This window comes from Loxodonta africana, chromosome 5 (genome assembly GCF_030014295.1).
Source record: "Loxodonta africana isolate mLoxAfr1 chromosome 5, mLoxAfr1.hap2, whole genome shotgun sequence".
NCBI classification, from domain to species: Eukaryota; Metazoa; Chordata; class Mammalia; order Proboscidea; family Elephantidae; genus Loxodonta; species Loxodonta africana.
This window is the reverse complement of record NC_087346.1, coordinates 70207348-70235342: the sequence shown is the minus strand read 5'-3', so window position 1 is coordinate 70235342 and position 27995 is coordinate 70207348. Positions and strand designations below refer to the sequence as shown.

At 39.9% G+C, this 27995-nt stretch overlaps 1 protein-coding gene across 1 annotated transcript in view; it reads right to left on the bottom strand.

Moving 5' to 3' along the window:
* The window catches only part of LOC100653574 (placenta-specific gene 8 protein-like), a 49905-nt gene that overhangs the window by 4378 nt on the left and 17532 nt on the right, over positions 1-27995 (bottom strand). The window contains exons 2-4 of the mRNA XM_064285646.1: positions 18774-18902; positions 13447-13571; positions 3224-3338 (exon numbers count right to left, since the gene is read on the bottom strand). Of these exons, the coding sequence (XP_064141716.1) occupies positions 3234-3338; positions 13447-13571; positions 18774-18873 (330 nt within the window). The 5' untranslated portion in view covers positions 18874-18902 and the 3' untranslated portion in view covers positions 3224-3233. The remainder of the gene's footprint in view (positions 1-3223; positions 3339-13446; positions 13572-18773; positions 18903-27995) is intronic.

Here is a 27995-nt window from a genome sequence, read left to right as displayed (position 1 = left end):
AAGGCTCCAGGAATTGAAGGAATACCAGTTTAGATGTTTCAACAAATCTATGGAGCACTGGAAGTGCTCACTCATCTATGCCAAGAAATTTGGAAGATAGATACCTGGCCAACCAACTGGAAGAGATCCATATTTGTGCCCATTCTAAAGAAAGGTGAGCTAACAGAATGAGGAAATTATCGAACAATATTACTAATATCACATGCGAGTAAAGTTTTGCTGAAGATAATTCAAAAGTGGTTGCAGTAGTACATCAACAGGGAACTGCCAGGAAGCCAAGCCAAATTCAGGAGAGGACATAGACTGAGGGATATCGTTGCTGATGTCAGATGGATCCTGGCTGAAAGCAGAGAATACCAGAAAGATGTTTACTAGTGCTTATTGATGACATAAAGGTATTCAGCCATGTGGATGATAGCAAATTATGGATAACTTTACAAAGAATGGAAATTTCTGGAACACTTAATTGTGCTCGTGAGGAACCTGTACATAGATCAAGAGGCAGTCTTTCGAACAGAACAAGGGGATACTGCCTGGTTTCAAGTCAGGAAAAGAGTGTGTCAGTGTTGTATCCTTTCACCACACTTAGTTAATCTGTATGCTGAGCAAATAATCTGAGAAGCTGGACTATATGAAGAATAAGATGGCATCAGGTTTGAAGGAAGGCTCATTAACAACTTTCGATACGCAGAGGACACAATTTTGCCTGCTGACAGTGAAGAGGACTTGAAGCCCTTACTGATGAAGATCAAAGACCATGGCCTTCAGTATGTATAAAGAAAACAAAAATTCTCACAACTGGACCAATAAGCAACATCATAATACACGGAAAAAAAAAAAAAAAAAAGGAAGTCGTCAAGGGCTTCATTTTACTTGGCTCCACAATTAACACCCATAGAAGTAGCAGTCAAGAAATCAAACAATGTATTGCGTTGGACAAATCTGCTGCAATAAAACCAAAAAACCAAACCCATTGCCTTTGAATCGATCCCTATATACAGAGTAGAACAGCCCCATAGGATTTACAAGGAGCTGCTGGTGGATTCAAACTGCCAGCCTTTATGGTTAGCAGCTGAGTTCTTTACCACTGTACCACCACGTTTGCATCTGCTTCAGTAGACCGCTTAAAAATGTTAAAGAGCAAAGATGCCACTTTGAGGACTAAGGTATGCCTGACCCAAGCCACGGTATTTTCAATCACTCCATATACATGTGAAAGCTAGATAATCAATAAGAGAGACAGAAGAATTGATGGCATTTGAATTATGCTGTTGGTGAGGATTATTGAATATATCACAGACTGCCTGAAGAATGAACAAATCTGTCTTGGAAGAAGTACAGCGAGAACGCTCCTTAGAAGCAAAGATGGCAAGACTTTGTCTTACGTACTTTGGACATGTGAATAGAAGGGCCAGTCCCGGGAGGAGGTCATCATGCTTAGTAAAACAGAAGGTCAGTGAAAAAGAGGAAGACCTTCAAGGAGATAAACTGACACAGTAGCTGCAACAATGGGGTCAAACATAGCAAGCATTGTAAGGATATCGCAGAACTGGGAAGTATTTCATTCTGTTGTAGACAGGGTTGCTATGAGTCGGAGCCAAGTTGAGGGCACCTAACAACTACAAGAACAACACCACCAATGTGTCGGGCACTGTCGCTAGGTGGTGGAGTGATCCAATAGAGTGCTCTGTAGGTTAACTTCTGTTACAGAGTGCCAGCGAATCATCAGACATGATAAGGTAATTGTCTCAAAAAGAAAAACCAAAACAATCTTTCCTTGATGGGAGGGAGGACTAGCCTAGAGGGAACTGCCACATTCTAGTTCCCTCCCTGCTCCTTTGGCATCCAATTCTGAATCAAGTTGGTAACTCAGGCCTATCAAAGAAATACCATTACTTGGTAAGAGGGACAACAGTCAATACTCATGAGGCGGTGTATGGGGGTAAAAATTGTTAAGAAAATCCACCGTCTTGACTCTGCTTAAGGTGAATCAAGCCCTTCAGCCTTTGAAGGAAGCTATTTGAAGCAATCAGAAGACAAATACTGGGATACTGTACCTGGGACTAAAATGTAACACACTAAAACGGCTCATGCAGAGGACATTATTTTTTGTTGCATGTGGCAAAATAGCTTAGTGAGAGAAGGATTGCACTAATGCCCACCAGTCATACCGGTGACTGCATCATTCTGATCAAACACTCTCAAAGACCTTTTGGGGGATAGGGTTTTTACAGAGGATAGCCCTGGGTGGCACAAATGGTTTGTGCTTGGCTGCTAACTGAAATGTTGCCGTTTCTGCCCACCCAGCAGAGCCATGGAAGAAAGCCCTGGTAATCTGCTTCCATAAAGATTACAGCCAAGAAAACCCTATGGAGCTCAGTTCTACTCTGTAACACATGGGGTTGCTATGAGTTAGAATAGACTTGGCAGCAATGGGATTTTTTTTTTTTTTTTGGATTTTTGTAGCCGCTTCTAAGTGAAAACTAAACATTGAATACCATTCCACAGGAATTGAGAGTAAGAGACTGTGAAAGCAAGGACCGAGTAAGCCATTGCCCTCTTTTCTGAGATGAACAGGAATGTGACCGGGAGAGTTCAGGAAACCAGATAACTGACCAGCTGCCCAATTTCGACAATACAGTCATCAAAAAGTTAGTGACTTTTCTCCATAACGGGGCCTTTGGGAGTTTTAGATAACTGAGTGTATTGTCCACACTTCAGGCTCTATAAATTTAGGGACTAAAGTAGCCTTCTCCCACTTTAGAGAATGAATTATTATCTTAATATCATGGTGTTATTACAGGAAAATATAATTAGGCACATTACACAGTCACATTTAGTCTAACATATCGGTTGATTACTGTTAGCTTTGGACCTCAAATCTAGGCTAGGGAAATGAATGGCTTGTCATATATATATCTTTACTACCTTAAAGTCATGGTGTTAAGATAGACATGGTTGATATCAGTACTTCACATGGCCACTCCACCAATGGCAAACATTTGAACAAAACACAAAATTCTTTCTTACCAACCAAGTGCAGCCTTCTCAACCCGGGTTCTGGGAAGCTGACTACCAACTGACTGGATAGGCTGGCCATTAAAAATCATTTTCCCTCCATTTGCTAAGAGATCTCTCACATGTCTGTGAGGGGGCCCCAAGGAAGCTAAAGATTCTTTGAGAATTTGTTTTGATACAGATCAGTCAAGAATTCTCAACTTACCGAGCACCGTTTAGAAAGCGTTCATTGCTTTTCTTTTATCAATATCTCGCTTAAGTTGACAGAGGACACAGCTGGGGAAACAGGTCAGCGCCATAAAATCACTGCAAATAGACCCCTGTTAAAAAAAACAAACGAACCAATCGACACACAGCCTATAAATGTAGTCACAATAATCCCTAGCTTTTGTCTTTTTTTTTTTGTCTAGTTTTCCAAACCTCGTCGAAATATATATTTTATTTCACTTATTTACCTTGAGAATTTGTTATCCCCATTTTCTAATGACCTAAGAAAATTAAATGACTTGATAAGATCACATAACAACTTAGCGCCAGAGCTTGGTCTTTCCCTTTCAAAGCCAGTGCCCTGTGCATAATATTACACTATTTGAAGTGATCTGCAGGTTACAGTTGAAGCCCCAGTCCTCTCTCATCTGTTCTGGAATGGTTCCTTCTGAAGTCGGTTGTTTAGTGCACCAGTTTTTCTATAGTTTGTAAGTAGTGCCAGGCCAGGCCCCACCCACCTGTATCCCTATAGCCATTTTCATTGACATGTCTCACATTTGTTCTGCAAGAAAGGAAGTCCAGGGGGAGGGAGGAATATATAGTTGTGAGGAATGACCCTCTGGCAGATGCCCTAGAAACGACTCTGCACAGGAGGCCCTGGAGGACCCAGAGGGTCTATTCTAGCCACCAGGCTCTATGACAGTATGCCCTTGACTGATTGAAATAACTTTACAATACTTATTTTAAAAAATGTTGAGTTTAATACAATTCCCAATTTACAATGTGTGGTGGGAGAGGAGAAAAGGGAATGGAGAAAGAGAAATGTACAGTAATTCATTTTATAAGGGTTGTTGTTTTTGTTGAGCTCAAGTCGATTCTGACTGATGGTGACCTCATGTATGAGAGTAGAACGGCTCCATAGTGGTTTTCAAGGCTGTGACCTTTCAGAAGCAGATCACCAGGCTTGTCTTCTGAAGTGTCTCTGGGTGGGTTTGAACCACCAACCTTTCGGCTAGTAGTTCAGTGCTTAACCTATATGGTGAGATTATAAGTGATGTACTTTTCATTAATTTTTTTTTTAAATTGCTACAGAGATTTTGTTTCTCATCTAACAGAGTAAGCATGTGAGACAAAGAGTGGACAAATTATATTAAAAATCTAAGGTGACCTTCCTCAGATGGAGGAGTGAATAAACAGCTTGAAGAAAATTTAGTTCTCTCTTTGCCTTCTCTTTTTCCCTGATAAATAATTCAAAATACTTCAACCTTTCCTCATAGTACCTGTTTTTTTCAGTCTTCAACTCATTAAAAAATTTTTAGTCTTTTAAAGCTTCATTAAGTTTTACTGAATACCCATAATATACCACGAGGAAGCAAGACCAAATATTCTTATTCAGCATGAATCTAATCACATTTTTGTTCTAGTGTGTCTATGTTTGTCTTTTATCTGTTGTCTACTCAGCATCTTATCCTTTGCAATCAACTTATAATTATCCTGAGAAGGTAGTTTTTAGGTGGAAGAATATATATTCTATTATTATTTGCTGATAAGCCTAAAGCATCCTACAGAAAACACCCTATCCTAAATGTTTCATGATACAGGCAAGAAAGAATATTTGTATTTCAAAGCGGCAGGGAAAGGACTACAGATTCATATTAATAAGGGACCAGATGCCTTGACCGAAGCAGCTTATGGGGGAAAATAGGCGCCAGAAAGAAAGATGCTGGCATTCATTGCCTTGTTTGGTCAGAGGGGACTGGTATTTTACCTGTTTGTCGTCAGGTCCCATTGAGTTGGTTCCAACTCATGGCAACCCCATGTACAACATAATGAAATATTGCTCGATTCTACACTATTTCCTGATTGTTGGCATGTTTGAGTTCCTCATTGCAGATGTTGTGTAGTACCTTCCAATCTAGGGGGCTTATCTTCCAGTACTATACTGGACAATATTCTGTGGTGATCCATAGGATTTTCACTGGCTGATTTTTGGAAGTAGATTGCCAGGCCTTTCTTCCTAGTCTGTCTTAGTGTGAAAACTCCACAGAAACCTGTACACTGTGGGTGACCCTGCTGGTATTTGAAATACTGGTGGCATAGCTTCCAGCATCATAGCAATACACATGCTACCACAGTACAACAAACAGACAGGTGATGAATTCCACTTGTTCGGAAGCTGTTAAAAAAGTCTCATTACAGGCACAAATTTACAGAATCAATGAACAAGTGAATAAATGAATGAGTTGTTATGGTACATGGCTGACTACACATCCACTCGGGAAGGCAAGATGGTGAAGTGAAAAATCCAGAACTTTGGAGTTAGAATACACTTGACCCCAAATTCCAGAATTTACGTGTTCTGTAACTTTAGGTCTTTCTGTTTCTTGGTTTCCTTATCTGTAGAGATAACAATTTCCACACCACTAGGCACTGGGTTAGCTCATGAGTGGTAAATGAGCAAAGATATGTTACAAAAATATTCTAGCCCATAGTGGGAGTTCAGTCAGTGGTTGCTTCCTTTCTTCCTCTTTCTCCCCGGCAGAGGCTGTGGCCCTGGCCAAAAGGATGCTTTCTTTGCTGTGACCACATACGGAGAGGTAGACCAAAGACGCTGCTGTATAGCAGCCTGATAAAAAACAAAGCATAAATGTAAAAGAGAAACAAAGCAGAGAGCCTGAATTACACAAATCAGTTCTAGAAATTACTAGCCATTTTGGAGGTCTGTTAGAAGGAGACAGAACATTTTTTTAAACAGTGAGCCCTGGTGCAGCAGTGGTTAAGCACTCAGCAGCTGGTAACCAAAAGGTAGGCAGTTCAAACCTACCACCTGCTTCTTGGGAGCAATTTGTGGCAGTCTGGTTCTGTAGAGGTTTACAGCCTTGGAAACCCTATGGGGCAGTTCTACTCTGTCCTATAGGGTCGCTATGAGTCAGAATTGACCCAACAGCAATGTGTTTTTTAAAATCTGTAAACATACCTATTTTTTTTTTCTTTTTTTATTGTGCTTTAGATGAAGATTTACAGAGCAAATTAGTTTCTCATTAAACAATTAATGCACATACTGTTTTGTGACATCGGTTATCAAACTCGCGACGTGTCAACACTCACACCTTCTCCACCTTGGGTCCTCCATTTCCATTAGTCCAGCTTTCTTGTCCCCTCCTGCCTTCGCATCGTTGCCCTGGGCTGGTATGTCCATTTAGTCTCATATACATGGTTGAGCTATGGGTATTATTATTTGTTTTATGGGCCTGCCTAATCTTTGGCTGAAGGGTGAACCTCAGGAGTGGCTTGAGTACTAAGTTAAAAGAGTACCTGGGGCCAAATTCTCAGGGTTTCTGTAGTCTCTGTCAGACGGTAAGTCTGGTTTTTCTTCATGAGTTTAAATTTTGTTCTACATTTTCCTCCAGCTCTGTCCAGAAACCTCTGCTGTGGACTCTGTCAGAGCAGCCAGTGGTGGTAGCTGGGCACCATCTAGTTGTACTGGACTCAGTCTGGCGGAGGCCAGCAAGTCTAGTCTTTCTTGTGTGTGAATTTCAATTTTGTTCTATATTTTTCTCCTGCTCTGTCTGGGACCCTCTATTGTGTTTCCTTTCAGAGCAGTCCACAGTGGTGGCTGGATACCATCTCGCAGTTCTGGGCTCAGTCTGCTGGAGGCTGTGGTAGTTGTGGTCCATTAGTCCTTTGGACAAATCTTTCCCTTGTGTCTTTTGTTTTCTTCATTCTCCTTTGCTCCAGTCAGGGTGGGACCAGCAGAGTATCTTAGATGACCACTCACAAGCTTTTAAGACCCCAGACGCTACTCACTGAAGTAGGATATAGAATATTTTCTTTATAAACTGTGTTATGCCAGTTGAGCTAGATATCCCCTGAGACCATGGTCCCTAGTCCTCATACTGGTAACTCGGTCCCTCAAGGAGTTTGGATGTGTCTATGAAGCTTCTATGGCTTTGCCTGGGTCAAGTTGCACTAACTTCCACAGTATTGTGTACTGTCTTGCCCTTCACCAAAATTATCATTTATCTGTTGTCTAGTTAGTGTTTTTCCATCTCCACCCCTTCCTTCCCTAGTAACCATCAAAGATAAGTATGTAAACCTTTTCATGCATTTTTACATTAGTGGTCTCATACAGTATTTGCCCCTTTGTGATTGACTTATTTCATTCAGCATAATGCCCTCCAGATTCATCCATGTAGTGAGATGTTTTGTGAATTCATCATTGTTCTTTAATTGTTGTGTAGAATTCCATTGTGTGTACATACCATAGTTTGTTTATCCATTCATCTGTTGATGGGCACTTAGGTTGTTTCCATCTTTTTGCTACTGTGAATAACGCTGCAATGAACCTGGGTGTTGTGCTTATGTCTATTCATGTGACGGCCCTTATTTCTCTAGGACATATTCCTAGGGGTGGGATTGCTGGATCATATGGTATTTCTATTTCTAGATTAAGGAAGGGCCATATCATTTTCCAAAATGGTTGTATCATTTTGCATTCGTACCATCAGTGCGTAAGAGTTCCAAGCTGCCTGCTGCCTCTCCAGCATTTGTTGTCTTCTGTTGTTTTGATTTGTGCCGGTAATGTCTGGGTGAAATCATATCTCATTGATTTGTATTTCTGTAATGCCTAGTGATCGGAAGCATTTCCTCATTTATCTGTTAGCTGCCTACTTTGTTCTTTTTCTTCAATATTGCTTTACTTATCCAGGGCCTCTTTCCTTTCCATATAAATTTAATGATTAGTTTTTCCATCTCGTTAAAGAATGCTGTTGGTATTTAGATCAAGACTGCATTATATTTGTATACTGTTTTCGGTAGAATTGACATTTTCACAGTGTCAAGTGGTATTTTTTCCAGTTATGTAGGTCTCTTTTGGTTTCTTGCAGTAGTGTTTTGTAGTTTTCTTTGTATAGGTCTTTCATGTCCCTGGTTGAGAACATTTATTGAGAATGATGTTGGCTATTGGTCTTGCATAGATGCCCTTGATTATGTTTAGGAATTTCACTTCTATTCCTATCTTATTGAGAATTTTTATCAGGAATGGGTGTTGGACTTTATCAAATGGATTTTCTTCATTGGTTGAGATGATCATATGATTCATATCCTTTTGATTTATTTATGTGGTATATTATGTTGATTGATTTTCTAATGTTGAACCATCCTTGCATTCCTTGTATAAATCCCACTTGGTTGTGGTGTATTATTTTTTATATGATACTGAATTCTATTGGTTAGAATTTTCTTAAGAATTTTTGCATTTATATTCATGAGAGATACTGGTCCGTAGTTTTCTTTTTTGGGGTGTATTTGCCTGGTTTTGGTATCAGGGTTATGCTGGCTTCATAGGATGAATTCAGAAGTATCTCTTCCTTTTCTATGTGCTGAAATAGTTTGAGTAGTGCTGGTGTGAGCCCTTCTCTTAGTGTTTGAAAGTTTTTTTTTTTTTTTTAATCTTTTCAATCTCCTCTCTTGTTATAGGCCTGTTCAGATTTTCAACCTCACTGAAAATTTGTTCATTTCCTCTAGGTTTTCAAATTTGTTGGAGTACAGTTTTACATAGTACTCCAGAAATGATGTTTGTATATGTTTTACTTAGTTTTTCAGGTCTTCATTGCATGGTGCTTCTGTCTATAGTGCCTTGTTGGCTCTGCTAAACATACTTATTTAATGTATGCCAAGGAAATTTAACATATCATGGAATTATAGCTGTAGAAGCAACCTTATAAATCATCTTACACAACTTCTTTGTGGCAGATGAGAAAAGAGGTACTGCCGGATGACAAATGACTTACCAGGGAGTTATAAAGTTAGTGAGTTGCTGAGCTATGACCAGAATACTTATCTTCAGACTGCAGTTAAGTGGCCCTTTCTCAATACTATTTTGAGGTCATGGACCTTTTGAAAATCTCATTCGCCAAACCCCACTTACATAATTACATGTACATGACACTTCCCGTAGAATTTCAGGAGAGCCATGGTCCCCTCTGGAGCCCAGCCACAGAGTAAAGAACCTCTGCGTGTTATGCTACCTTAGAAGTATGGAATTTTATAAATGACAGCAGCAGGGAGTGCACAAGAAGTCAGGCAGCTGGACAAGCACGTGAACCAAGAGTCTAAAATATATCACTGACCTGGGAAAACAGGTGAGTTATTCCCTGATATAAGAACACAAATAATAATAGTTACTTACTGAGCAGTTATTACTTGCCAGGCTCCATGCTAAGGACTTTCTATACTTTGTCGCAGGTAACCTTTACTATAACACCTTGAGGAGGTATCCTTATCACTGTTTTATCAGTGAGGGAGCTAAGGTTTAGGAAGGCTATTAACTCGTCACATGGGAGCAATGAATTATCAGTGAATGGGGCAGAGGCTGAGTTATCAGGAACAATAATCCATTGAGTCACAAAAACCACTTACCATCACGTTGATTCTGATTCGTGGGTACCCCATTTGTGTCAAAGTAGAACTGTGTTTTTCAATGGCTGATTTTTCGGAAGTAGATTGGGTGCCTCTGTGTAGATTTGAACCTCTAACATTTCAGTTAGCATCCTTGCACTGATTAACTGTTTGCACCACCCAGGGATTCCTATTATGTCACCGCTTTGTTAAAACATTTCACTGGTTTCCCAGGTCACTTAGAGTAAAAGCTAGAGTCCATACAATGATCTGCAATGCCAGGACAGTCAACTCCTGTTAATGTTCATCTTCTTTTATCGCCCCCCTCACTCCCTCTGCTTTGCCTCCCTGACTCCTAGCCATTTCTGGAGTCCAGACAAGCTCAGCTTCAAGGCCTTGGGTCTAGCTCTTTATTCTGCCTGGATTTTCCCAGGGTGGATCATCCTCTCACCCTTTTAGGCTTTTATATTTTCACTGAGGTTCTTCCCTGATGACCCTATTTAACATTGGAACCACTCAACACTTTTGATTCTTCTTCCCTTTTTTCCTTTTCTGTGTAGCACTTAACCGTAATCCTACGTATTATACTTTTACTTGGTTATACAGTAAAGCCTGCAAAAGCTGTAACCTGTGTAAGGTGGTGTCATGGATTGAATTGTGTCTCCCAAAATATGTATCAACTTAGCCAGGCCATGATTGTAGTTATCCTCCTTTTTTTGATCTGATGCAGCTATACTTCATTTTATGATGTTACATAATTTTCTTCCATTTTATGTGTCATAAATCTCGACCTCTATGTGTTATTGAGGCAGGATGAGTGTGGGGTGTATCTTGAGTCACAGCCTTACAAAAAGGGGTGACTCAAGTCATGCCCTTATTCAGGTCACACCATTACTCAAGTTGCCACCCTTATTTAAGACATACCCTTGCTCAAGTCACACCCTTACTTGAGTCATGCTTTTTATCTTACAAGACATAAAAGCAGAGAGAAGCAAGCAGAGAGAAGAGGGCCTCACTACCACCAAGAAAAAAACAGTCAGGAGTGGACTGTGTCCTTTGGACCCAGGGTTCCTGTGCTGAGAACCTCTTAGAGATGGGGGAAGATTGAGGTCAAGCCACATGAAGATCACCCAGGAGCAGAAGCTGAAAGGAGACAAGGAGCTTCCCCCAGAGCTAACAGAGAGAGAAAGTCTTCCCCTACAGCTGGTGCCCTGAACTTGGATTTCTAGCCTCCTAAACTGTGAGAGAATAAATTTCTGTTTGTTAGAGCCGTCCACTTGTGGTATTACTGCTATAGCAGTACTAGATAACTAAGATAGATGGAAACCTGTCAGAGAAGGAAAACTCAAATATCTTCCAGTAATAGAGAGTGATAGAAAAGTGGTAAGGTTGTACCTTGTCAAAGGTGGAAAACTTGGGGACCTGGAAAAACAAGGCAGTCCCGCCAAGTTTCTGCTGTCACGGGTTTCACTGTAGTTGGCTCATTCCTTACATTAGAATGTAAATTCTACCACTGACGACCATCATGGTAATAACTGATTCAAGAAAGAATCTCAATGGGTGCTAGAACTAGTGGGTGAAGTTTTGGTGAGGAACAGGATATTTACACCTCCCTACTTTTACAAAAAAAAAAAAAAAAAATTTTTTTTTTTTGTTTTTTACTTTTACTTAGGAGCGGAGCCCTGGTGGCACTGTGGTCATGCAGTTGGCTGCTAACCAAAATGTCTGTAGTTCAAACCTACCAGCCTCTCCTTGGAAACTTTATGGGGCAGTTCTACTCTGTCCTATAGGGTCGCTATGAGTTGTAATCGACTCAGTAGCAATGGATTTGGTTTGGACTTAGGAGCCTGGTGGCACAACTATTAAGCACTTGACTGCTAACAGACAAGTTGGTGGTTTGAACCCACCCAGTGGTTCCACAGGAAAAAGACCTGGTAATCTGCTACCGTAAAGATTACAGCATAGAAAACCCTATGGGGCAGCTCTGTCACATGGGGTCACTATGAGTTGAAAATCAACTCAACAGCACTTCACAACAACCAATACAAGATATTTGTAATTATAAAGAGGAAAATAGCAACTTTACAGTGGAAAATCCTGGCCGGCACTGCTTTAACCAAGTGGTTAAAGTGAACATCACCAATAGTGGGACAAATTGACCTCCTGTGCCTGCTGTGATGGACTGAGACAATCATAGCATCACTTCTCGAGTGTTTCCATCCAAAAAGGCATAACCTAAATCCAATCATGAGGAAACATTTGATAAGCCCAAGCTGAGGGACATTCTACAAGATAGTTGACCTGTATTAATAAATAATGTCAAAATAATCAAAGATAAGGAAAGATTGAGAAGCTATACTAGGTTGTTGAAGACCAAAGGGACATAACAACTGAATATGATGTGTGATCCCAGATTGATTTCTTTTGCATATGAAGAACGTTAATGGAATAACTGATGAAGTTTTAGCAAGGTCCATAGATTAGCTAATAGTATCACATCAGTGGTAAGGTCTTGATTTTGATAGGTGTATTGTGATTATGTAAGAGAATGTCCTTGTTTTTACGAAATACACACTGTAATAGTTAGGGATAAAGGGGCATCAAGGTTGTAATTTACTCCCAAATGATTCAGAAAATAATAGGATAAGTAGATAGGCAGGCAGATAGAGGTGAGAGACAAAATAATAAAGCAAACATGGCTAAAGTTTAACACTTTGGGGAATCGAGGTGAAGGGTATTTGAGAATTCTTCACCATTTTTGCAACTTCAAAAAAAAAATCTGAAATTATGTTAAAATAAAAGGTAACTATAAAAAAGAATGTAAGCTCTAGGAAGACAGGGATATGAATACTCTTTGTTCACTGATGTATCTCCAGCGTCTGGAATAGACCTTGGCATGTTCTAAATGCTCGTTAAAACAAAAAAAAAATCAAACCTATCGCTGTGGAGTTGGTTCTGACATGTAGACCCCATGTGATACAGAGTTGAACTGCTCCATAAGGTTTTCTTGACTATAATCTTTATGGGAGCAGATCCTCAGGCCTTTTTTCCATGGTATTGCTGGGTGAGTTTCAACCACCAACCTTTAGGTTAGTAGTTGAGTGCAAACTATTTACAACACTTAAGGAACTGTAGATACTCAATAAATCCTAGTTAAATGAATGAACTATAGCTTATGACTTAACAAGGTTGTAGGTGCTCAACAGTCCTTATTGAATGAATTAACACTGGCTTTTTTTTTCTGACTTACCAGGGAGTGAAACGTACCAGCTCTAATAGAAACCACCACAAGCCCATTTTTATCTAGAGTTTTCTAAGGAAACCATCACCCTTCCTGCAGATTTTCGGAGTCCTGGAGCTCTGGCAATGCAGTGGTTGAGAGTTCAGGCTGCTAACCAAAAGGCCAGGAGTTCAAATCCACCAGTCGTTCCTTGGGAAACCTATGAGGCAACTACTCTGTCCTATAGGGTCAGAATCAACTACATAGCAATGTGTTTGGGTTTCATTTTGGTATAGTCTGACTCTAAGTAAAGCAAGGAGAGATTCAGGGCCTTACACTGGCCTCTGCCCTCATCTGTGCACCTCCAGCAGCTTTTCAGAAATACATTTATTAGGCCAAATAAAAGATTTATTAGGAATATATTCAAAAGCAAAGATAGCAGCATGGGCCCTGTGAGTCACTTAAAAAACTTAGGATGGTGGTGGAGAAAAGACTAGAATCAAGTCATGAAGGTGAGGACAGCAATCACGGAGATCCACTCAGACTGAAGAGAAACCAGGGCGTGTTTGTTAGCAGTGCACAGTGGACACTTGGAGACTCACCGGGATGCCATATCGGGTCCGGTAGAGGGTCCTCATGGCAACACTTGCTCCACACAGGCAGAATTCATTCATGTCAGAGGCAATCTGACATGAGAGGCACAGGGGAAAGAAAGTTCCACAGAGACCTGGATGAAGGGCAAAACCACAGAGAGCAATTAAAGTCATCATGGTCTTGACTAAATGACACAGCTTTCAAGAAGATGCTCAGGAAATGGCCTTAATGGACAACCTGAGAAAATCATGGTGGCAACTAGCTCTTTATGTCTTGCTTCTAGAACCCAGTGTCTAGGAGTTGGGGAAAATTTGCAAGTTGTTATGCTGTGTCAGATTTAATTACAAAGTCTCTTACCTTGCCTGGCCTGAGCACGTTCGAATTATCTTTCTTCCCTGCTCTTCATTACATTTGGGTAACATTTGCATAGGAAGTTTGTGGAGTCAGGATGCCTAAGAAGCCCTTGGAAGACTGTGGGAGGGTGTTTAAGTCAGAAAATGCTGAATGGGAAATAATTAGGGCCAAAAGAAGAAAGTCTAGGGAATAGATTCTAGATGGTCATTTGGAAAAAGTAAGAAACCTATAAGGATGGAAGCAAGTAGAGGTTATGGCTATGAAAGCCTGTAGAAGTTACGGGATATTAGCGTTAGAAGCTTAAAACACTTGCTACCATTTTACTTTAAGGGATCTGCATAAGACAAAAAGGAGCCTAAGAGTAACAAACAGGAAACTGTTCTCAAATATGCCCTGAGGACAAGTCTGTTTTGAAAAGCCCTAGGGTGGAGTTTCCATATTGCTGTACCCCAGATAAGATAAGAAAGTCCATGCTTCCTCATTGATTGTCTTAAGCAGAAGGCTATCTCTAATGAACTTGGAACTTTGATCACACACAAAAAGAGAGGGAGTTGTTTCTCAAGGACAGGCACAGAGAATGTCTTCAACTCAAACGGCAATAGATTGAAACAAAGAAAGTTTGCTCCCGCAAAAGGTGTGTTTGACAGTATAAAAGAATTAAAGTCAGTCAAGCTAAGATATACTGTGCAGCAACTAAACACACATACGTATGCATGCGACGGTATACTCACGTCTCATATTATGGGTGTTTCTCTGAACCAAATTAACGATCCTTTTTAAAAATTACTTTTGAAACCTTCGCACTGTAGTAGCTGATAAAATTGGAACTATCTCAGCTAAATTTTTTACATCTAATTCATATGTGTTTGGGTGGGGGGATTTTTTTTTCTCATTCTTTTGGCTTTAAGATTTAACCAGCGTTAAGCTGATAAAGTGGAGGAGAGAGTGTGTTCAAAGATCAACATGCTGCAATTTTTAAACACTGCCTCCAAGCCAAGATAATTAACTATTTCAATTGTGAGATGATCCTTTTTTTAACAATTAAATATTTTAAATTAGATAACTGAGAAAAGAAAAAAAGAAACTGTCTATCAGTTTGTTGTACTGTGGTGGCTTTCATGTTGCTGTGATACTGGAAGCTTTGCCACCAGTATTTCAAATACCACCAGGGTCACCCTTGTTGGACAGGTTTCAACTGAACTTCCAGACTAAGACACACTAGGAAGAAAGACCTGGCAGGCTACGTCTGAAAAAATTGGCAAGTGAACATTGTCTGATATAGTGCCAGAAGATGAGCCCCTCATGTAGGACGGCACTCAAAATATGACTGGGGAAGAGCTGCCCCCTCAAAGTACAGTTGACCTTAATGCTGTGGATGGAGTCAAGCTTTCAGGACCTTCATTTGCTGATGTGGCACCACTAAAAATGGGAAGAAACAGCTGCAAACATCTACTAATAATCAGAAGTTGCAATGTACTAAGTATAAATCTAGGAAAATTGGAAATCATCAAAAATGAAATGGAACACATAAACATTGATAGTCTACGCATTTGTGAGCTGAAATGGACTGGTATCGGCCATTTTGAATCAGACAATCATATGGTCTGCTCTGCCGGGAATGACAAATTGAAGAGAATGGCGTTGCATTCATCCTCAGAAAAGACACTTCGAGTTCTATCTTGAAGTACAACACTGTCAGTGATAGGATAATATCCATAGGCCTAAAAGGAAGAAGAGTTAATACAACTATTATTCAAATTTACGCACCAACCACTAAGGCCAAAGAAGAAATTGAAGATTTTTACCAGCTTCTGCAGTCTGAAGTTGATCAAACATGCAATTACAATGCATTGATAATTACTGATGATTGAAATGCAAAAGTTGCAAACAAAGGATTGGCAGTTGGAAAATATGGCCTTGGTGACAGAAACAATGCTGGAGATCTCATGACAGAATTTTGCAAGACCAATGACTTCTTCATTGGAAATACCTTTTTCAAAAACATAAACAGTGACTATACACATGGACCTCAGCAAATGGAATATGCAGGAATCAAATCAGCTACATCTGTGGAAAGAGATGATGGAAAAGCTCAATATCATCAGTCAAAACAAGGCCAGGGGATGACTGCCCAACAGACCATCAATTGCTTATGTGTAAGTTCAAGTTGAAGCTGAAGAAAATTAGAACAAGTCCATGAGAGCCAAAGTACAACCCTGAGTGCATCCCATCTGAATTTAGAGATAATCTCAACAATAGATTTGACGCATTGAATGCTAATGACTAAAGACCAGATGAGTTGGAGAATGACATCAAGGACATCATACCTGAAGAAAGCAAGAGATCATTAAAAAGACAGGAAGGAAAGAAAAGTCCAAAATGGATTTTAGAAGGGACTCTGAAACTTGCTCTTGAACGTCAAGTAGCTAAACTGAAAGGAAGAAATGATGAAGTAAAAGAGCTGAACAGAAGATTTTAAAGGGCAGCTTGAGAAGATCAAGTTTTATAATGACATGTGCAAAGACCTGGAGTTAGAAAACCAAAAGAGAAGAACACGCTCAGCATTTCTCAAGCTCAAAAAGTGAAGAAAAAATTCAAGCCTCAAGTTGCAGTATTGAAGGAATCTATGGGCAAAATACTGAACGATGTAGGAAGCATCAAAAGAAGATGGAAGGAATACACAGTCACTGTACTAAAAAGAATTTGTTGACATTCAACCATTTCAGGAGGTAGCATATGATCAAGAACCAATGGTACTGAAAGAAGAGGTCCAAGCGGCACTGAAGGCATTGGTGAAAAACAAGGCTCCAGGAATTCATGGAATACCAACTGAGAAGTTTTAACAAGCGGATGCAGTGCTGGAGGTGCTCATTTGTCTATGCCAAGAAATTTGAAAGACAGCTACCTAGACATCTGACTGGAAGAGATTCATATTTGCCCCCATTCCAAAGAAAGGTGATCTAAACAAATGCAGAAATTATTGAACAATATCATTAATATCACACACAAGTAAAATTTTGCTGAAGATCATTCAAAAGTGGTTACAGCAGAACATCAACAGGGAACTGCCAGAAATTCAATTTGAATTCAGAAGAGGATGTGGAACAAAGGATATCATTGCTGATGTCAGATGGATCCTAGCTAAAAGCAGAGAATACCAGAAGCACGTTTACCTGTGTTTTATTGACTATACAAAGGCATTCAACTGTGTGGGTCATAACAAATTATGGATAACATTTCAAAGAACAGGAATTCCAAAACGCTTAATTGTACTTATGAGGAAACTGTACATAGACCAAAAGGGAGTCATTCGAAAAGAACAAGAGGATACTGCATGGTTTAAAATCAGGAAAGGTGTGTGTCAGGGTTGTATCCTTTCACCATATTTATTCAATCTGTATGCTCAGCAAGAACCTTTGTTAGGCCGATGATGCGACCTTCCTTGCTGAAAGTGAAGAGGACTTGAAGCACTTACTGATGAAGATCAAAGACCATAGCCTTCAGTATGGATTACACCTCAACATAAAGAAAACAAAACTCCTCACAACTAGACCAATAAGAACATCGTGATGAACAGAGAAAAGATTGAAGTTGTCAAGGATTTTATCTTACTTGGATCCACAATCAATGTCCATGGAAGTTATAGTCAAAAAATCAAATGATGCATTTTATTGGACAAATCTGCTGCAAAAGACCTCTTTAAAGCGTTAAAAAGCAAGAACGTCACTGTAAGGACTAAGTTGCGCCTGACCCAAGCCATGGTGTTTTCAATCTACTCATATGCATGTGAAAGCTGGACAATGAATAAGGAAGATCGAAGAAGAATTGATGCCTTTTAATTATGGTGTTGGCAAAGAATACTGAAAATACCTTGGATTGCCAGAAGAATGAACAAATTTGTCTTGGAAAAAGTACAACCAGAATGCTCATTATAAGCAAGAATGGCGAGACTTCATCTCACATAATTTGGACATGTTATCAGGAAGGATTAGCCCCTGGAAAAGGACATCATGCTTAATAAAATAGAAGGTCGGTGAAAAAGAGGAAGACCTTCAACGAGATGGATTAACACATTCTTTGCCAACAGTAGGCTCAAGCACAGTGATGTGAGGATGGCATCAGGTCAAGCATTGTTTTGTTTTGTTGTACATAGGTTTACTACGAGTTGGAACTGACTCAGTGGCCTCTCCCAACAACAGCAAAAGCTAGAAAAAAAATGCAATAGTTCCTAAAATGGAACAAACACAAGAGTTACAAGAATATTACTGAAAGCAGGAAAACATAGAACCAGCCCTGTGGTAAATGGAAGAGGTAAATAAAAGACAAATTGGAGAAGCATGTCAAGAACATAATCATACTAAAGAGGCGGGAAAAAAAAAAAATAACAGATGACTGATATAGAAGAGGATCACAAACTCCAGGCCAAACCCAAAAAACCAAACATGTTGCCCTTGAGTCGATTCCAATTCATTAGCGACCGTGTAGGACAGAGTAGAACTGCCCCACGAGTTTCCAAGGAGTGCCTGGTGGTTTCAAACTGCCGACCTTTTGGTTAGCAAAAAATTAGTCAATAGGGAATGGTGGGTGTAAATATGGTAAACTGGATACTGAATGCTTCTTTTAATGGGTTGATTAATTAATACTTAGCAGCTGCTGACCTCTGCCATGTGTGAATAGGGCCCATCTTCCCAGAATTTTCAAATTTTCAAGAGAAGCTGGAAATGTAGATTTTTATGTGAGATCTGATTTTTAGCGGTCTCTTACTATTTTAAAATTGAAGCAAGAAATACATCAAGAGGCTTATGCCATACAGACCCAAGAAAACACATCTGTGAACTAACCCCGTCCATTGACTTCCAGCTTGTGCTTTCTGGGTTAGAGAATAAAGCATGGAAATCAACAAAAGAAAAAATAAGTTTTATGATGTCAGTAATTTGCATCATTATAATCAAGTAGAGAACAAATAACTACGTGCACTTACAAATCCCCATGTCATCACAGCAGTCAAATACACCGGTTTGCCACTCACTGGCGGTCGCACCTCTTGTGCTAAATCTTGGCTGTGAAACAACTGGATTCATTTTTAAGGCTAAGTTCAGAAGGTCACTGCCTGTGAAAACAAAACAAAAAGTATTAAGCACTTCACTGTATTGGTTGGATGTAATATAGAAACCAGTTATAGTGAAATACTGATTTATATCAGTTATAAAATATATTGATATAATGAAGATACCAGTTAAAGTGATATAATGATTCATATCAGTTCTAAAATATATTGATGTAGCTGCTGTCGAGGCACTTGAAAAGCAATTACTGATGCTGCTTATGTATAAACAAACACCTCATGAGATTTGTTTCCTTGGTTCGAAGGCCTTAGGGTCATGGTTTCATTGGCTATTTCGGACAATTGGCCTAATATTATCGTTAAAGTTTCTGTTCTACCTCCTAGTTCTCTGTATGGTGCCTGGGACCTTAAATAAACCAGATGATCCCCAGCTACCATTATTGAATGTTTTCGATCAAAGATTCTATAGGAAGATCATGATCAAAAGAAGGGTAATAATGAAAGTGTTGTAATTGTCCCGCAATTCAGATTTCTGGCTTTCATGGAGGTTGGGGTAACCCACACAGGCCATTGCCTTTGGGTATCCTTTTGAACCTCAAGATTTGAGAAAAGAAAAAAACTGGTTTCTGAAGCCACTTTGGAGTCAAACAATTGTCCAGATAAACTAGTAAGACAATTTTGCTCTGAGTGTTGTACTTTTTTGAAGATTTCAGTCTGTTTTGGGAAACTGACTGCAAAGATCAGACCAAGAGTTATGTTTAGAGTAAATCAGGAATTAATTAGTCTTCAAGGCAATGTCGTATAAAATACCTGTCTAATGTTTGTAATCAAAGTGCCACCCCCTTGCTATGCAGAAAATTATGTATATTAAAGAAACCAGGTTCTCAGAGAAGATAGATGTCATGGCTCAAACTCCATTTTGTCTTAGGCTCCACTTCTCCTTCTGAGAATGTGACCCACGACTGTTAATAGGTTAACCAAAGAGATGTGGTTGCCCTCAGGAAGAACACTTAGTATGGTTTAAACAGGTTAACCGAAGATGTCCAACAGGAAAGGTCCATCCTGTGTAATCTTGCTAATCATGTATTCTCTAATGGAAACTTGTTTGTCACGTGCAAATTTTTCTATACCTTCTGTTTCTTCTAGATAAGCTTTGTGTTCTCCTTATGGATATGTTTTTGTGTGGTGCATCCAACTATACTAGTTTAGATGATCCCTTTCCAACTGACAGTGAATTTAAGTGGGTAATCTCTTGTTTAGATTCCTAGTGAATGCATGGGCAATGCACTTTGGGAACTTTGGATATTCATAGTAATGATGCTAGTAAATATTGGAAAACCCATTGCCTTTGAGTTGATCCCAACTCATAGTGACCCTATATGACAGAGTAGAACTGCCCCGAAGAGTTTCCAAGGAGTGGCTGGTGGATTCGAACTGTGACCTTTTGGTTAGCAGCTGTAGCTCTTAACCACTGTGGAAAGGTAATGTTAAATTGTTACACATTTTAAAAAGAGAATCAGAAGAAAACCCACTGGTCCAACACTTAGAGTGGAGCTGGTCATTTCTAAAAGCTTTAATTCCTACTTATGGCGTAGTTGAATTAGTGAAATCTTTAAGAAATTTATCAATCACTATGATGGATGAAGTTGCTAATGGGATGGAAAACAACAATGATCTCTGACCCCGTTAGCCAAAGTGGCATTAGATAACACAATAGCCTTAGAATTTTTATTAGCCCAAGAAGGTATAGTCTGTGCTATAGCAAATACCTCTTGGTACATTTGGATGAATAACACAGGAAAAGCAGAACAGGGTATACATAAAATTCGACGGCAAGCTACTTGATTACACACTATAACACCCTTACAAACACCAGATTTATTTGGTTGGTTAAAATCAGGAATAAGTGCATAGGCTAGATCGCTATTGCAAGGAATAGTAATATTCGTAGTCTGCATCCTGATAGTATTAGGCATAATGAAAAACTTATCTTCTATCCTCTTACACACTTAAAATGTAAAAGAAGGCCTGGAGCTAAAATGTTGATGTATCTTGTCTGCTCATTTCAGCAATGGGATAGATGAGAAAGTTGCTCTTACTTAAAATTTTGGTGAAGAACCAGATGGTATCCAGTGGAAAACCAGCATCACGAGTTTAAAGAGCATGCCATGGCCACCATAGGAGCCCAAGTCCAGGTATTGATCATCCGTGTGTTATCTCCAATCTCCAGTCAAAAGAAGGAAGTGATTTAGGAGATAAAATTGGAGCCATTATTCCCTGTTCTTGAGCCTAAAGAATGTGACCTGGCTGGAGCTGGACTCACAAGGACACATCAGTTGGGGCCTGAGGTATAAAGACAATAGCTAGGACAGTCTTGGAAAACATCTTTTAGGAAACTTTTCACATAAACAAATCAAAAACAGCACGAAAGACCCACGTATTTTCCACTCATCTCTTTTTACTAGTTACTGTTACCGACTGTTACTGAACCCTGTACCACTGGTTATTAAGGAAAACAATTCAAAATGTGGAATCATGGTGATTTAGCAGTTTTGAGCCAATCTGTGAAAAGATGAAGTTTTCAATGATTTTATCCATTTATAATGTATACTGATGATTCTGTAATGGTCCTCGAACTCAGAAGCACATGGCTCTGGCAGCACGCTTGTCCATTTCCCCTTTTGCCTCTTTGAACATATGCTGAATAAAAGCTTTCTTTTTGCTTTGTTATAACTTTGTGGTGATTTTACCCTAGGACAAACTAATGTCACTTGCCTTTCAATACCTGAGTTCTTTTATCTAAAATGTTTAGAATTATACTTTTCAAAACACACTAGTACATATGTGTCATAGAAGTATATACATATTTATTTACAGATTTTGCATTGCGCTACCTCTGAATATCGTGGATAAATCTATACTGGGAAGAAAAAGAGATCAGCAGGTTTTTTTTTTTTCTTTTAACAGATTCAAAGCATTTTTATTGTGGTAAAACATATATAACAAAAAATTTGCCATTTTAACCATTTTTAAGCGTACGATTCAGTGACATTAATTACGTTCACCATTTTGTACAATCTTCTCCATGATCCATTTACGAAAGTTTTTCGTCACCCCAAATGAAAACTCAGTACCCTTTCAACAATAACTCCATTCTCCCTTCCACTCCCCCCCCACCTCCTGTAACCACTAGTAAACTTTTTTCTCTGTGTATTTGTTCTAGATAGTTCATATAAGTGGGATCATAGGATATTTGTCCTTTTGTATCAGGTCAGTGGTCCTTAAACTTTAATGTGCACAGAAGTCATTGTTAAGATGCAGATTCTGATTCAGTAAGATGGGGTGGGAGCTGAGATTTGCCTGCCTTTCTAACAAGCTTCCGGGTGGTGCTAACATTGCTAGTCCCAGGCCCACACTTTGATTGACCAGAGCCTAGATCATGGTTGGGAGCTGGGGAGACAGAAGAAGCTTGGTTTGAAATCCACTTTGTACCACCTGAGTGTCCTTGGGCAAGTAAATTAACTTCTCTGAGCTTCAGCTTTGACATCTTTCAAATAAGTATGAAAAGACTTATCTCGTTGGCTCGTTGTATTAATGCGGTAAAATCCATTGCTGTTGAGTCAATGTTGACTCATGGCAGCCCCATGTGTTACAGAATAGAGTTGCTTCATGGAGTTTTCTTGGCTGGAATCTTTATGGCAGCAGATTGCCAGACCTTTCTTCTGTGGTGCCATTAGGTGGGTTTAAAACGCTAACTTTAGGTTAAGAGTTGAGTGCAAACTGTTTGCACCAGGGGTCTGTTAATGTGATAAGATTATGTAAATAATTTGTTATTGCTGTTGTTTGGTACCATCTACTATCCTGTAGCACAGAGTAGAACTGCCCTATAAGAGGCTTCCAAGGAGTGGCTGGTGGATTCGAACTGCCGACCTTTTGGTTAGCAGCCAAACGCTTAACCGCTGTGCCACCAGGGCTCCTTTAGTGGTATGAAAAATCTCCTGGCAGCACAACACCCTAAAGGACAGTGACAGTGTGGTGGGGCAGGATGATCAATGGATTAGAAATTGGAAGGCTTGGGTTTTAGTCATTGCTAGTATTTGGGAAGCTCAAATAAGGTAACATTCCTAGAGCATTTTGAAAGCTGCAAACTACTATGTACAGTGAAGCCTGTGAGAGTCAGAACTTGACAGGACTGCCTTGTTGTGCCTGGTCTTATGAATTTTCTGCCTTTGACAGCGTGCAATCTTACCACTTTTCTATCTCTCTCTATTAGTGGAAATATTTGAGTTTTCCTTCTCTGACAGGTTTCCACCTTACACACATTCCAGCTTTTGCAGGTTTTACTATACATGAGAGATAGTCCAAGTTTCAGTGAAAGGTGATGGAGAAAACCTGAGTGCGATGTTGATAATGACAATGGTTTACGCTTATATAGAGCAGTGTACTTTTCAAAGCATTTTTGTTTGCTTCATCTCTAATATTCACAGCAGACCAGACCACTCAGAGAGCTAAGGCTGATAATAATACTCTTTTTACTACAGATACGAAAACTGAAGCAAAAAGATTAAATGACAAGGCCAAATAAAAGTCCCAGTAAAACCTTATGGGGCCGTTCACTAGCCTAACTTTTTATTAGTAAATGAGGAAATAAGGCTCGTCTCATAGAAATTAAATAACTTTACTGAGTGTTGGCCTCTTATCCTCTTCCCACTCTTTCAGAGAGAAGATACGGAGAATACATCATGGTTAAGTCGTTACAGAAACCAAAAGATGAGAAAGCGGACCTGGCAACACAGTCTGGTGTTTGAGAGCACGGGCTCCGTCTGAGACACCAGGGCTTGAACCCCATCTTTCCCATTAACAGGCTGTATGACCTTGTGCAAGTTACTTCACTTCTATGAGCCTCAGTTGCCTTATCTGTAAAATAGAATGTTAACAATACCTAGGCTGTCAGGAGGATAAAATGAGTTAATATTTGAAAAGCCCTTAGAATGGTGCCTGGCACATGGTAAGTACCTCATGAATATTTGTTAAATAAAAGATAGTACCTAGCCCTGGAGGGAGAAACAAATACAATTTCCCTCCCTTTACTCTCTCCCAGATATTGTAAGATGTGGGTAGCTTTTCTACAAGGCTAGGAAAGAAAGGGAAGAAAGAAGAAAATAAGTCACATGGCCGAAGTGACAGAGTGGCACGGCCAGGATTTGAATGCACCCAGTGAAAAGAAGAATCTTTCTTCTTCTTTTCACTGAACTCTTAAGGATTATAAATCTTGGCCAGCTGGAACAGGCAAGCGCTCTTTAGGAATAAATGGCAAGCATTCTCCTAGAGTGTTCCTTCTCGGGTAATTCTGGGACTATAGGAAGCTAGACAGACTGTGATTGACTTCCTCTTTCTTTCACTCTTCTCTCTTTCTTTCTTCCTCTCTTTCTCACTCTCTCTCTCTATTTTTACTGTCTTGAAGCCAGTCTCTCAAAAACTTACCCTAGCATTTCACGAAGTCGATTTAGATCGGTGGTTCAACCAGGGGTTCTTTTATTTGCCCTCCCCCCTTCCCCCTCCCCCCGAAGACATTTGACAATGTCTGGAGACATTTTTGGTTGTCACAACTGGGGGAAGTAGGTGCTACAAGCACCTCGTGGGTAGAGGCCACCAGTGGGATCCTGCTAAACACCCTGCAACGCGCAGGTTAGCCCCCACCACAAAGTATGATCCATCGCCAAATGTCAATAGTGCTGAGGTGAGAAATCCTAGTTTAGACAGCATCAACAGAGTCATGAAACACTAGCAATGAGGAACAGAAGGAATTCTAGGGGTCATCTAATCCAGTTTCCTACCAGATGCATAAATCACGATAGACCTGATAAGCATTCTCTGTGAGAAATGAAACCTAAGACATTGCTTCTTAGTTCAAAAATGTCCAAAATGCAAGTCCTGGAACTCAGCAATTACTATGTGACTTCAGTCTCCCCATCGATTCAAGATCTGTTCATACCCTGTTTATTCCCTGTTCTGAAACTCCTCTTCCATGTGGCCATTGTGCTAGGCCCACCACCCACGACCTGCCTTTTTTTCTCTTCTCTTTATTGTTTCTATGTTGATAGTCTAACCTGCTCATTCTACTGCTTTTTTCCTCTCTAAACTTTTTTTGAAGAATAATGTGCAGACAGTAAAGTGCAGAAATCATAAACATATGCAGCTTGATGAATTTCCACAAAGAATTCCTGTAATCACAACCTGAATCAAGAACTAAGACATTACCACCATCCCAGAAGCCCTCCGTATCTCCCCCTCAGTATCTTCCACCCCAAGGTAGCCTCTACCCTGTCTTCAAACACCAGGGGCTAGTTTTGCCTGTGTTTGAGCCTTATATATATCGAATCATACGTTATTTATTCTTTTGTGTCTGGCTTCTTTTGCTCAAAATTATGCTTGTGAGATTCAACCATGTTGTATGGAGCAACATTTCATTCTTCTTGAGGTATAATATTCCATTGTATAAATATACCATAATTCATTTATCCATGATGGATGGACGTTTGTATTGTTTCCAGTTTGGGCTACTATGAATAGCGTGGCGCTGCTATGAACATTCTTGTATGTAACTTTTGGTGGACATACACATACATTTCTACATCCCTAGGAGTGGAATTGCTGGCTCCTCGAGAAAGTGGTGGTACCGATTTTCACGCCCATCAGTAACATACGAGAGTTCCAGTTGCTCCACATCTTTGCCTGTACATGGTGTTGCTACCACCTTTCTTTTTTCCCAGGGGTTGTAAGGAGTCAGGGAAACAAGAGCGTACGTTTATGACTAAAATTAGAAATTCTGGTTCAGCGATTAAATAGAGTTATCATCCATCGAAAAAAGTTTGCATTTCTAAATTTATAAATAATTTTTTATTATAAGTATGTCTCAAACACTAAAAAAGAAAAAAAAATATTTGTCGTGCATCTGGGATTCAAACTTAACTGAGCGTCCTGTATTTTTTCTGGCAAGCTTAGTAAGGGAGGGTTGGGGGATGACTTTGGTGTTGAAGCTACAACAGCAGATGGTTTCCCTCTCCCCATGTTTACAGGCATAAGAAGTGGTGGGGAGGAGGCAAAAACCATGGGGCTTTCCTTAGGTTGTGCAGGAAGCCCTCCTCCCACCCCTTAGATAGTGATCAGAGGCCCAAGGATCCTAACCAGGAAGTCAGTCATTATTTTCCCAAGAGTTTCTTTTGGTGGCAGCAATGATTTATCTAATTTTTATCTAAATTCTTAAGCAAGCATTTCCTCTGGGAACACACAATTCTTTATTCATGGATGAAGGAAGGAAACCTGAAATTTCTTGAGCAGTTTCTCTTACCAGGTTCCATGTAAGCAATTTTATGTATGTTATCAGATTCTAGCCTCATAACAATCTTTTCTCCTATTCTGAAATTTTGGAGAAGTTAAGCAACTTGACCAGGTCCAAAAAAAAAAAAAAAAAAGCCAGGCCTAATTCCCTCTATTAACACCTTCTCTTTCTCCTCTGTCCATCTCCTTCTGGCTTTCAGTCTCCTATCAAATTATTCCATGGGTCCTATGCAGCCCATTCATTTCTAATCAGGGCTCTTAATTCAAATTCTGGAACAATAAAGTCAATTAAGAGGTCCCTGTATTTTAGCACCTGTATTAGGCCACAGCCCCTGGGTGGTACACATGATTAAATCCTCTGGCGCTAACTGAAAGGTCGGAGGTTTGAGTCTACTCAGAGGCACCTGAAAAGAAAGGCCTAGTGACCTACTTTCCAAAAATCATCCACTGAAAACCCTATGGAGCACAATTCTACTCTGACAGACATGGGGTTGCCATGAGTTGTAACCGACTCGACAGCTACTTTTTTTTGTTTTTTTTAACTTAGGCCACAGCTGGGCAAATGTTCAGTTCTCCTTTATAGTTTGAGAGTGGTGAAAGGAGGTTCTTCATTTAACAATATATGGCTTCCAGGCTCCCACCCCTACCTGCGGCCTCCTTCTCTCCAGTTACATTCAGACTCTGCTCTTCTCAAGGTAGCACCCTGCTTCTCGAGCTTCCCCAGCACCCAGAAACCCCGCAGTGGGCCTGTCTTTTGGCCTTGGGCCTGAGTCTGCATTCTGGAGCCAGTTCTCCCCCTCCCCACCTCTGAGTCTCTAGAATTTTTCAGTCTCTGCATTGCAATAGGATTCTGCCGAATGTACCAATTAAGTCGTTTCTGAAATTCTAGCCAAAATAATTACAACTGTCAGTTATAAGGAGATTTAAAAAATAATTATGCATAGTTGCAGGTATGGCATTTCCTAAATTAAAACACATAATTTCTTTAAACAAAAATGCCACTCCAAAACATCTTTTCTGATGTAAAAAAAATGGTGCTCACACCTGATAATGTGCAAAGCAGGGACCCTCCCCGGAGTACATGTATTCTCAATAGTGCAAGACTGGAAATTTTTCCGACACCAGGACATTTCGCTTTATTTTCCTTTCATCAAGAAAGTGAAATGGATTTGACTTACTAAAGCATTTAATTAGGGGCAGGGTGGGGGGGTAAAGAGCAGAAGATAAATTAGGCTCTTTGATGCCTCCATTGCCATTCCTTCTACCATCACAAATCTCTCTGGTGACTTTATTAAGCTCCTTCTCTACCTTCATCTTATAATTTATTCAGCTGGTGTCAGGCACAGATGGTTCTAGCTGAAGACTGTTTAGACTTGATCTGAAGATCTTCACAACATGATCCACCCTATTTTTGGGTCCTTTCTGCTACCACTTCCTTACCTTATCAAGCAGGTCAGATTCCTCACCACTATGCAAGCATTCTCTCTATACTATCCTGCTGTGAGTTCCTGCCTCCTTCTCTACCTATAACATATCATCTCAAATGCTACCTCCTCCATGAAGCCTAATCTTCCAAGTTGGGTTTGCCTCTTGCTCTGCTGAACTAGTGGCACTCTTCCATGATGTGGTAGAGAGCCAACTGGACTTGGGATTCAGGACAATGCAATCATCACTGCATTGACACTTGGCTGTCTCTGTGCCTTTTCTCTAAAACGTAATGATAGTATCTTCCCTGCCTTCTTCCCAGGGTCTTTGAGAAAGCTATACAAGCATCAGATATAAAACCTGAATATGTGT